The sequence below is a fragment of the Elephas maximus genome, chromosome 4, assembly GCF_024166365.1.
Source record: "Elephas maximus indicus isolate mEleMax1 chromosome 4, mEleMax1 primary haplotype, whole genome shotgun sequence".
Taxonomy (NCBI): domain Eukaryota; kingdom Metazoa; phylum Chordata; class Mammalia; order Proboscidea; family Elephantidae; genus Elephas; species Elephas maximus.
This window is the reverse complement of record NC_064822.1, coordinates 43,734,520-43,747,726: the sequence shown is the minus strand read 5'-3', so window position 1 is coordinate 43,747,726 and position 13,207 is coordinate 43,734,520. Positions and strand designations below refer to the sequence as shown.

The 13,207-nt window shown below is 36.5% G+C and overlaps 1 protein-coding gene across 2 annotated transcripts in view; it reads right to left on the bottom strand.

Moving 5' to 3' along the window:
* Window positions 1–13,207, bottom strand: part of BEND7 (BEN domain containing 7) — a 125,237-nt gene that overhangs the window by 71,925 nt on the left and 40,105 nt on the right. For both annotated transcript variants that reach the window (XM_049881966.1, XM_049881965.1), the window contains exon 7: window positions 8,603–8,828. In XM_049881966.1, coding sequence (XP_049737923.1) covers window positions 8,603–8,828 — 226 coding nt within the window. The remainder of the gene's footprint in view (window positions 1–8,602; window positions 8,829–13,207) is intronic.

Genomic DNA, 13,207 nt, shown 5'->3' with positions numbered 1-13,207 from the left:
GCCACATAAACCAGAGACTCCATCAGTCTGAGGCCGGAAGAACTAGATGGTGCCTGGCTACCACTTATCACTGCTGTGACAGGGAACACAACAGAGAATCCCTGATGGAGCGGGAAAACAGTGGGATGCAGATCTCAAATTCCCGTAAAAAGACCAGGCTTAATGGTCTGAGGCTTGAGGGACCCTGATGGTCACGGTCCCCGCGCCCTTTGTTAGCCCAAGATTGGAACCATTCCCGAAGCCAACAGACCATTAAGTTTGGTCTTGGTACAAGAATTTGAGGTCTGTATCCCGCTGTTCTCCTGCTCCTTCAGGGATTCTCCATTGTGCTCCCTGTCTGGGTAGTCATCAGTTGTAGCCAGGCACTGTCTAGTTCTTCTGGTCTCAGGCTGATGTAGTCTCAATTCTGTTCCGTTGGTCTATGTATCTGTTGTTGTACCAGTACCAGGTTGTTCTGACTACTACGGTAGTATAAAAGGTTCTAAAATCACGTAGTGTGAGGCCTCCCACTTTGTTCTTCTTTTTCAGTAATGCTTTACTTATCCGGTGCCGCTTTCCCTTCTATATGAAGAAGTGTCTTTTTTCGCAGATGGTATGATCTTATACACATAAAAACCTAAAGAACCCTCAAGAAAATTACCGAAACTAATAAAAGCGTTTTGCAGAGTACTAGGATATAAAATAAACATATAAAAATCAGCTGGATTCCTCTACAACAACAAAAAGAACTTTGAAGAGAAAATCACCAAATCAATACCATTACACTGGTATTTGGATCAGGATTGCATTGTATTTATAGATCACTTTGGGTAGAATAGGCATTTTTACAATATTGAGTCTTCCCATCCATGAGCAACGTATCTTTTTCCACTGATGTAGTTCACTTTTGGTTTCTTACAGTAGTGTCTTATAGTTTTCTTTATATAGGTCTTTTACGTCTCTGGTTAGATTTAGTTCTAAGTATTTTATCTTTTGAGGGGCTGTTTACAGAATTAAACGGAAACATTTGCCTCATTCCTGGCACCAACTGAAGGTCCATGAGAAAGCTACAAAGAATGTAATTTGTTCAATTCTAGACTTATGCAATTCTGCTTTCCCTACAAGGGGAAGGAAAACAGATGAGATGCAGCATTACCTATGATGCTGGTAGGTATCTTAGATCAGCCCCAAAATTCAGGAAGTTAAATAAAAAGGAGGTGAAGTATGGCGAAAACATTGCCATTCTATTTTCAGGGACATGGCTAGCTAATATGGAGCCACTGTGCAAATTAGAAAGGTGCCCCTTCCTCAAGACAGTTTACTTGCATCTGCCAGAAAACTGTCATAATAAATACACAAATCTGCAATGCCAATAATAGGAATGGTGCCCCAGAATGTTGTGCAATGCACAATAATACTATATAGCCCTGTTCATGCTACAGAAACTTATCCCTTTTGACAGGAGGCTATTTTACTCAACTCTACCACTGGTGTTAAAATGCAGGTTTTGTAAGAATTCATTAACTGGGAGTTAGGGTTGAATTCTTTCAAGGTAACCCACAACTGGTTCCTGACCATTATGTGAAAGTCTTAAGAAAGATCGATAAAAGCCGCAATCTTCTTCTGAACAAACTTTTCTACATTTCCATTTGCTCCTTATATAGCAAACAAATGGATCTACAGTTTTGAGAAATATAAGACTCCTTTTTTGAGTATATGGAAGACTAGTGACTAACTGGGGATAGACAGACTCATTGTAAAAATCACACCCTTGAAAACCCTATGAAGCCATTCTACTCTGCACACTTGGGTTTGCCATGAGTCAGAATCAACTCCATGGCAACTAACAACAACAATATTCAGGAAGTTAAACACTTTAAGGTAAACAGATTCAAGGTCCATCAATTAGAATAGGCTTTAAATAGTTCTGAAAGCAAAAGGCTTTCACCCAATGTTCTATTTAATTTAAACTTCATTAAACTTATTCACTGGTTAGACTTTTCCATTCCCACTGCCTTTGAAATGCTTCTCAACCTCCAAGGTCCAGTTCAGATGTCCCGTTTCCTGAGGCCTTCCCCTAGTGAGACTTAGCACTACATCCTCTGTGCTTTCTCCTCCCATTTGGTAATAGGAATTTGACATGTATTTTATTCCATTCTGGAGTACGGTTCAACATTATGGTTTATTTTTTATATGTCTGTAGCCCCGGTAGTTTGCACATTCCTTAAGGTCAGGGGCCATGCCTCACTCATCTTTACATCACCACTTCCTGGCTCACAGCAGGCGGGCAATAAATGTTTGTGTTATTACCAAAAACTTCAGGCCCACTGATGATTTACAAGTTTTAAATCTGCAAAGATTTTCATGTTCTCATGACTTTTCCAGTATCTGATACACAGTAAAGATCATATCCTCTGTGTCAGATTGTTTGGTGAAGAACTTGACTGAACGAGCGCTTCAAAAAGGCACTCAAGGAGTCTCTGGCCAAGAACTTGCCAGGAATGAAGACTACATTTTCTTCAAGACTATAATGACAAGGCCATATGAAAAACTATACGGTATTTGTTTAGTGATCCATACGTAAGAGTTGTGCTTACGTCTGAAAGTACCTTTCTTCCACCTTGGACTAGGCCATTATTTAATCAAGTTCTGGTAAGGCATTGCAGGTATGTCTGAAACCAAGACTCTTGTGAAACACAACACAAAAAAATAATTTTAAATCCCAAGGGTTGAAAGAATGAGGGGCATTGACACAATGCTATCTTCTCAGTTGTTCCAGGGGAGAAGTAGGGCAGCCTTCAAAAAACTAGGCGTTCATGAGGATTAACTAGAAGGAGACGAAGTATCAAGTAGGGCTGACACATGCTGCTGCTGTACATCATGCCTGGTTAGAATCAGGTGCTCCTCTAAGAATGGTCTGAAGACAACTTGCATCAGAATCACCTGTGGTTGCTGGTTCACATTCCCAATTTCTGGGACTACCTTACACCTACTAAGTTAATCTCTTGAGCATGGGACTCAGAAATCTGAATTCTGAACTAGCACCTAGCACCCCAGGTAACTCTGATGCACACTAAAATCTGAGAACCATTATGGAAGGCGTTCTGTTGTACACAGGGTCGCTATGAGTCGGAACTGACTCGATGGCACCTAACCCCAACAACGTGGAAGGAGTTAAACATACAGGGCTACATATACAGAATAGCTGAGATTCAACATAACCTATTTGCCACTGAACCTCCATAAAAAGTGAGAAAATACAAGCAGCAACAACAAAGTAATAGTTACAAACAGAGCTAACAGACAAGCTCTGCTTCTGGTGTAATTATATAAAAAAAAAAATTATATAGCTATTATATATTATATCATTTAGTTACATCATTTTAAGCAGACTTGATATGAGAGCTAGTAAATATGAACACAAAATTTAACAAATTATATTTATCTTCCAATAGGATTCTTGAATTAAAGGATTCATCAATTGGTTCCAATTGCCAAATATTTAAACTAGAATTTAATTTACATACAATTTTGAAAGACTACATATACAGTGCTACTTCCAAAGTTTTTCTTTGTGGTCCTGTGCCCTGCAAGAATCTCAGAAGTCTCTTTTCCTAGAGAAGAGATCAAACTTCTATTTTCCTCCCCAGCATGATGGGACCAATTATATCTTCAAGGAAAGACTGGCCCTTGAAATTAGTAAATCAATCAAGGTGGAGCTACACTTTAGCCAGAAATTAACTTTGAATAAAAAAAAAAAAAAATTTTGTTTTTTTGGCTAAACTTTGAATACCAAACCAAAAACCAAACCCATTGCCATCGAGTCGATTCCAACTCATAGCGACCCTACAGGACAGAGCAGAACTGCCTCACATGGTTTCAAAGGAGCACCTGGTAGATTCAAACTGCTGACCTTTTTGGTTAGCAGCCATAGCTCTTAACCACTGTTAACCAGGGTTTCCAACTTTGAATATGCTTTGCATAAACAATAATCAACGGTCATTTTAAGTAAGTTTGTAGTAGATTTTCAATTCAAAATGCTAAATTTTATGATAGCAATTTAAACATTGGACACCTTTCTCTCTTTTCAAATATTCCTTATAAAAGAATGAAGCGTGTGGGAAATGGCTTTGTAGTCAGAAAGCCAAATCAGTGGCCATCAAGTCGACTTCAACTCATAGCAACCCCGTCTGTGTCAGAGTAGAACTGTGCTCCACAGGATTATCAATGGCTGGTTTTTCCAAAGTAAATCACATGGCCTTTCTTCCAAGGCGCCTCTGGTTGGACTCCAACGGCCAACCTTTACATTAGAAGCTGGGCTCATGTATCACATATATCACCAAGAATCAGCGAGGCCTGGGGTTAAATCCTGGCTCCACCCTTTATTAGCTGTTGACTTTGAGTAATACAGCTTACTCACTTTCTCACAGCCTCAGTTTCCTCTCCTGTATGTGGAAATAAAAGCATCAACGTTGTACGGGTGTAAGGATTAAACGAGATAATGTATATTAAGTACCTAGTACATGAGGGCATTTAATAAATATTAGCTATTATTATTAAAAAAAATCAAATCCAAGCTGATGTTTCAGTCTTGTTCTTAGAGGGAGTTCTGGGAGCACAAAGAAGTTACTGTCAAAGAATAAATAATAAATCAGGTGTCAATTCCATCCCCAACCATATTAATTTGTCAAAAAAAATGGAAAATAAAAGTATTATAAAACAACAAATATGGACCCTACAAGTCTAGTTAATCAGAATAAATCAGGTAATCACTTTCTACTGGAATCAAATGAAAGGGCTTGCCGCTCCCTTCAGCACAGCCTGTGAAAGAGTGACGTCAAACGTAGTCAGGCCTTCTAATCTCTCAGGGACCACAGTTAATTTTTCAGTGTTTTGTCTCAGAGATGTTCTGATGCCTGTGCCTATCTAGGTGGATAGCAAACCACCCAGGAGTAACTAAGAGTGGTCAACCGTCTTTTCACTTCATTCACATGTAAGAGGATTCTACGATCTGGTACAATTTGATAGTAATATAATGTTCTCAACTAATCACTATGAAGTTGAATTAAACATCATAACCCAGGTTCCCAGAACTGCTTTATTACAACTATATATTCTGAAGAGCATTCGGAGATTCACGTAACATATTAATATTGAGATAACTCTCACCAAGTCAAGCTGTATGGCCTAGTGAGTATATCATATCAAGAATGAGATGCCAGTTACAGTCTACAGCAGGTACACACGAGTACCAACCTCTGCTCCACTCTGGCTACAAAATCAATTCTGAATCAAATCCAAGATGCTAAACTTTATCCTCACCATTCAACCCTATGACTTCATTTAATAAGACCATAAGTTTAAGTTGCTTCTTCCCAGAGTTAAACTCAGGGTGCTCAGGTGATTTGTTTCTATTAAGGGTTCTTTCATCATCAATACCATGGGTCATACTTATAACTGAATTTTTAGTGAATTACCAAGTGTCAGCCACCATAAAAAAGATGAGCATATGTGAAAAATACGCTCTCTACAAAGAGACTTACATTTTATTTTCAAGATACTGTCATGGGGGAATATTAATTATCACTACAAAAATCTTTGTTAATAATTCCCACACTAAGGTCTTTTTTCATTCCATTTTTCTTCCTTTTTATAAGCATTTCATAGATATTCATATTTTTTTCCCATTGCTGTCTTAACCAATCTAATCACTTTGAAACAAAAACCGGCCCTTACCATTCTTTTTATTTTTGAGAATTTATAAAATTGACCAGTTTTCCCACATTCCTAAGTTGTAGGACTTTTCAAATTAACAGAGTACTAGCATGCTATCCTATAAAGGATAGAGTAAGAAATGACTAAATATCTAACATTTGAGAGAAACCATTTTCATACTTTACCAGAATACTCAGATTCAAAAGATTTAAGTAAATACATTTCTCTATCTCCACCAAGAGCCAGAATAAGCAGGTGTAGTTATTCTAGAGAACCTTCAATATACAGCTACTAACAAAAATCACGTGCTAGTGTATATGTGGGTTAATAAATTTTAATCAGTAAAAGTATGGTATGGTAAAGGGAAATGGATTAGGAAGTTAAGAGAGTTGTATTGAAATTTTATTCAATTTTGGCTTCCATTTTCTGCTTTCATTGGCATTTTATTAACCAATAGAATTTTATAACAACTTTTTAATAAAGATCGTTCCAAATTAGTTATGAGAAGACATGAGAATGGATGTTTAGTACTAGAGATCCATTGTGTCAATAAATTAAGGCCAAAGCCAAAACATAAAATAAAAAACCATGTCCATTCACTCACACAACATATACGTATTGAAATCCCACTATGTACAAAGCTCTTGTTGAAGTAGAACAGGTAATAATAAAAAATATTTAGGACAAAGCTTGTCTTCAAGGAGCTTATAAGAAATTATCAGACTAAATCAGATAAACCTGTTAGTTGGCAATATGAACAGATTGCTCTCATCAGAAAAATAAACCTGATACTATATGCATACTTTGAAAAAAGATTGCAGGAATGTACACCAAATTGTTAATAGTGGTAACCTCTGAGGAATAGGACTATGGAGGCCTTTTGGCTTTCTATACATTTTTTAATGATCTGGATTTTTTTTAGAAGTATATATTATTTTTGTAATCAGGAAAAAATTACCAAAATAAAAGTGTATGTCTATGAATAAACAAGGAATGTAAAATATTTGTTGACCTAGGTTGTTGGTGGCTTATGGGTGAATTTCTGTCTGTTTTAAAGTTACTTTGTTATTGTTCTAATAGAACTTTAAAGACAGGTTTAATTCAACGATGAAAGAAAGAAGAATATGGAAACTAAGTTTTTGGTTTGAATAATCTGCTTTACTATGTATGCATAGGTGCAGCAACCTCACTGCTGTGTTTATTTCTAGCTAAGGAGTAAAAAAAAAAAAGGAGTAAGGCAGTGCAGAAAATTAAGGCATGTCCTCTATTTCTGCTTGTAATTATTTTTTCAAACTCTTGTATGATGTACAATCTAGATTAAAAATGGTAGCATAAACTTATATCAGTCTATGTGTAATGACACATTTCATTACCACGTATTATTAAGGTAACTTCTATAGTCATTAAAATGGAACACGGTCATTTATGGTTCCCTAAATGCCTCTATAATGCCAATACACTGTCCTAAAAAAAAAAAAAAAAAAAAAAAACTCAATTCCTGGCTGCATTTCAGTGTCTTTAAAAGCTTCAGCAATGAAAAGCATCATCAGCCTTGACCTTTATGTTTGGAGAAGGCCTCGGCCATATTAAAACAAAATGGGACCCTGCGTCACTTCTGCAAGTCCCAGTTACATCACCGACCATTCTTCAAATTCTGTAATTTTGTTTTTAGTGTCATTCCAGGCTGCATCATTCTTTTCTGAAATGGCACAGACTGTGATATTTCTGTAGCTTTTCTTATTTAATACAACTCAACTGTCACTTTAAGTGAAAACATTTCTAATGGAGAATGAGAAATTTTCTGTTAACGAAGGCTTATGTCCTTCTGGCCACGAACAAATGGTGTCTGGTATTTGCTAACTCCATTTAAAAATCGTATTATTTTTAAAGTTAATTGTGGATTTCCAAGTATCCCATAAAGACGATTAAATTCATTTTCTCATTTTGCAAGATAATGGGGAGCAAGAGGGGGGTGAGAGAAAGATCTCTGCATCCAGTAGCACTCCACAAGCCAAACAATGTCAGAGCTGGGCCAGTGAAGAACATCCTTATCAGTTATTCTGGTTTTAATTAAGGCCTGATTCCAAATTCCATTTCCATGGTAGTGTTTATGTTTGAGAATTTGTTTACATTCTTTTAAAAAATAACATTTAAATACTTCTACTTCCTAAAATTACATTCATCAGAGTCCTAAATAAGGACTTTTTAAAGTTAAAAAATAGGTCTAGGATATGGAACTGGATATAAATGAAGATACACGTGCACCTGCATGGTTAGGAACGCAGTGGAATACAGCTACATAGTCAGAGGTGTTAAGGCGGAAAGATTCATGGTCTTCTTTGCATGTAACTGACATACCTCCATGTCACAAAACAAGAGGGAGCAGAAAAGGCCAGGAAAGTACGGAAATGACAGGGTTTGGCTTCACAGTGAGTTCATTTGGACTTAAAGTGTCTTTCGAAGCAGTGACCTGGTAAAGCAACTTCTGAACTTTGAAAGAACTGTTTTACTTTACTTTCAAAAAAGCATCAGACTGTAACTCTTATTTACAATTAAAAATTTAAGAAAAATCATATTCTGGTAAAGTTCTTAGTTAGAAATTACTAAGAAGATAAATACCTTCGTTTAAAAGTCAATTAAGAAAAAACTTCTTTTTAGTTCTGCAGCAGATCAAACTGGCTCCTAAATTATTATTTTCACAAATTAACATCACCTTGAAATATCAAATTCTAGTGGTACTTGGGTTGGTGAGTTACAGAGCTCACAACCAAAAGCCATGCTACTTAAGATTTGCCAATGACAATGTAAATTTGCCTCTAGTTAGCTAACTTATGATTTCAGCTGCATCTTTACGGAACGAAGGCAAAGCTTAACAAAGAACCCATAAAATGAAATGATGCAGACCAACCTTTTATTGCACCCACAATATTTTGGTCTAGTCCTTTCCGGTTGTCATTGAGTCCTCTTTTCCTCTTCCCATTGGGTAAGGAGTTAGCCAAAGTCTTGTCATCAAAAAATGCACACACCAGTTTTCTAAACAGAAGGCTTCCTGAGCGAGTGTAGTTTGACAATATAGAGTCCAGCTGAGATTTAGGCATAAACACATCAAAGCCTTCAGCAAGTTGCACTTCTGGCTACCAAAAGAACATAAATATTTCATTAAAAGCAACATTTGAAGCATTTGACTTTGGGCATATGTGCTATACAAAACATCACTAGCTATCGAAATGTCCATATCCTGCAAACGATACAGTCTCAGCTTTGTGTGCCAGTATTTGCAATTTATAAAATCAATTACTAATTATAATTCAGAAAACAAGATGCTCTAATTCCAATGTTAAGTCTTATCAAAAACGATGGAAAGGAGTACACTGAAAGAGCGTTTCTGACCTTGGAAATGTTCAAGAGATAGCTGGATAATCACAGAATCATATAATTCTAGAGCTAAAGGGAACTTGAGACTTCTGGGTGAAACTCCCTTATTTTGAAAATGAAGGAACTAGGGCTCTGAGAGATTATAACAAAAGTGAATTTGAAATAATTAAAATGCGCTCAGTGCATTACAGTGTACAGGTAACTTTCTCATATGTTAAATAATTTAATTTCATTTGCCTAAGGATACAAATATGAGACTACCCCACAGGTTCCATGCTCCTTCTACTATGCCAGTGGTTTTTAGCTGTGAACTATTCTTTCCTTCAATGAAAACATACATAAACCTAATACACAAAACAGGCAAAAAATGCTGAGCAGATTCCCTAGCTGTTTACATCCACTCTTCACCCCACTTTTCGGAGGAATATCTGAAGCTACATTCCACAGCACCATTGGAACACCAATGCGCTAATCACATTGCCTCCCTGTCAGGGACTTCCAAGAGAATTCTTACACGACTGGGATTCTGAATCAGAAGACCTGTAATGTGCCTTTCAACTTGGGCTCTATCATTCTATGATATAAGCTGAGACAGTAATAATGCATTCTCTATCAGAACACCATGGATGCTTACAACTCATCTTTCAACCCAGCTCACCTCATTTCCTTTTCAAAGCCTTTCCTCACTCCCTTCTTCCTAAGGAGGAAGCTATGCACTCTTTGTCACTACTATTTGCCTGACTTAGTTGTATGATTCTATTTATCACACTGTATTTTAGGTATTTATTAGATTGTGGCCCTTCTTGAGGCTTGGGACTGAGAGTTTCTATCTGTAAGGCCCAGCACATAGTAGGCACTGAATAAATTCCTGCTGTTCTTATGAAACTTCATTAGTTGTAATCTGAACTATTAAGTTTATTGTTGATTATAACATGATAGCTCTAAAATAACTTTAATATGAAGAAATGCATTTGATAAACTTTTTTAGAAAAAAATCAGGAGAAACCCTGACTTAAGTAAGCTGTATTATGAAACGCTTATTCTTAGATCTCATACTTCTCACTTTGCAAACCTGGCACTATTTTAGATATTCTAAATCATATTATAAATGTGAGTATTCAGAATTAGTTTCTCTCCTTAAGAACAGAAATTATTTTTTTTTGTCCTATTGCTTCTCAAAATGACTAGAATACTACGGTCAAAGTAAAGAGGACTTAGAGCAGGGCTTAAATTACTCAGATGGTGAAGGAAGGAGCTTGGGCCTTGACTCTCCAAAATGGGATTTCTGACTGGATTATCCAGAAAGTCATTCCATTTCTCTGTTTCACTTTGCCATTCAACTTTTAGTCTATGAACGATTGGTAAATATCACTATAAAAGCAGTACTATCCAATTTTTTTTTTCCTTTTGACTTTTGCATCCTGCTGCTCATAAAAGCTCTGTAGAGGCTAAAGAGAGCCAAAGGCTGTATACTTAACTCCTAGAACAGAACCTGACACAAGACAGGCACTAACAGATATCTGCTGAGTCAATCAAAGTAGAAATATTAGGACTGACTTTTACCATCATAGCCCTGGTGGCACAGTGGTTAAAGCCTGGTTGGCAGTTTGAATCCACCAGCAGCACCTTGGAATGTATGGGGCAGTTCTACTCTGTCCTACAGGGTCGTTATGAGTCAGTATCAACTCAATGACAACAGGGTTTTTTTTTTTTTTTTAATCCAAGATGAAGTTTTAATCCTAACCAGAATTCTATTTTGCACATCCTATGGGTTTTTAGTTTATGGGTAAATAAATTGGGAACTTTTATTCTAAATGAATCGATCACTGATTTGCTAAGTGCTCCTTTATCACTGAAGGCCATTAAAAAAAAAAATTCCAGTTTATCTTACAGGAGTAGCTATTCGAGGGACCAGGGTGGTATAAAACCAAAAAACCCATTGCCATCGAGTCGATTCTGACTCATAGGGTAGTTAAGAATCAATGACTAAGAATCAAACCCTCAAACAGGTCCTTAAAACTCAGCCATCTGACGTCTGAGACTCCTAGATTTCTTGACTAGTAGTGAATGCGTGCTACAGCTGTGTCTACAAGATGCTATAAAGCAACAAACCTCAAAAGACGGGGAAAAAAAGTGGCTACCTTTACTGTCTGAGACATGAAGAAAAGATGATAGGTTAACTCAAAATTTTACTATGAAACCTTTTTATTTCCTCAATTTTACAAATACAACCACAGTGAATTACGGCAATGCAATGATCCCTACCTATGAATATATATTTAAAAACAGGTTAAAACTCTTGAAGTGTATCACTGAATCTCTTCTTTTAGTTTACTTGGTCTGGCTTAAATGACATCTCTCTACATATTAATGATGGCTATGATATGAACAGCCACTATTGCAAATGAGCACCATTTTAAAAACCGAATTCCTTTGACAGATTCACTATGTGATACTCAAGCCAAAATACAGACAGCTAATACACTAATTTAGGCAGTCTACTGATTCCTGATGTAATATGATCTTAAAATGACGATATCCAAAGTATGGGGCAGGTTTTTCATCACTTTAAGAGTCTGAATTCCCACTATAAATTTGGATTTCCATGTATGTCTCATCCATTTTAGGTTCCTCAGGCACTCAGCACAACAACATATCAAATGTTTGATTTTCCTTATCCAGTGTAGTCACATCGTACACTGGTGACAGGAAGCAAAAACTGCATGTGGTCATAACGACTCTGAAAAATTTTCCTGGACCCAGGCACGTGGACATTAATTTTGTTTCTCTTTGCTGTTTGGCTGTGGCCTCCCTTTGGATAGAAGCAGTTGGGGTAAGACCTAGTTTGAGTGGGAGATCCCTCAACCAGTTAAATTAAAAGGGTTTTTCTCCCTAAATCCACATGAGCTATCATGTGACTTGCCGGTATAATCTCAAGAAAAAAAGGGCAATTTTAAAGAGATCATACAAATTAATCACAGAAGGAACATTCTGATAAGGCTATTTTATATAAAGTACTTCAACATTAAATTACAGCGTGACATGTAAAAAGTTACATGTGGTCACAACTGAAAGAGTAAAATGGAAGGTAAAAAAAGAGTAAAAAGTACATAAATATTCACACTGGGTATTAGTCCCAGATTTTCAATTGCAAATTAAGAAATTATCCATAGATTTGTAAATTCTGTGTGTTATAAAATAATCATATTTACAGGCACTTGTACAAAGCTGTTTGCATGAGATCATGTGGTGATGGAGATCAAAGAGTTCTAGGGCGGCTGGCTAGTCAATCTTGGACTGGCTCAGACTGAAATCTGGAAGAAAATACAGATGAAGAGGCAAGATTCTGTTGAAGATGGCTAACTGATTTTGCACTGAAAAACATAAAACAGGATTGATAAGAATTTTTAAAAGGGTGTGAATTTCGTTTTTACGTTCATAATACCACATATATAATGGCTCTGTTCTTATTTAGTATTTATTTAGGAGCATATTAAATGTATTTCTAGGAAAATGAACTTTAATTTATGAAAAGGAATTTAAAAAAATACAAAACACCCTCATAACTGATTTTATTTTGCTCATGAATGTGGTCTGCTTCTGCCTGAGAAAAACAGGAAATTAGAAAATGAGGAGAAAATAGGAAATTGTTTCCTACAACTCAAACCTCCTCCAGGTAGGTTTAGCAAGAATTACTGCTGCGAATTACTAACTGCTATGCCAAGAGCATGGCCAATGAGCTGGGTGGCCACAAAAACACATTAGATTGAAAAGCAGGCCTGCTCTAGTTGGTCCAGCTCGTACAGCTGTTACCATTAAGCAGCTCAAAATAGGTAAGATCTGGAGCTGAGGATCATGGGTATCAATGGGCAGAGACTCCATACTGGATGTACTACATCAAGGTTCATACTGTTAGGTAGGTTCTCTGTAAAAAGTAAAACACACTAGGCCAAAAGTTTTTTTCAAAAAGTATAAGTAATCTATATACTAAAAACTAAAAAATGCTGAACAAGAGAAAAAAGTCAACATTGATGAGCTAATTCTTTATAGTTTTTTAATAGACAAAATTTTGGTTGAACTAAGAATTTAATTTTAGAAATGACAATACAAATCGGTCCCTTGAAAATTTCTTCATGTA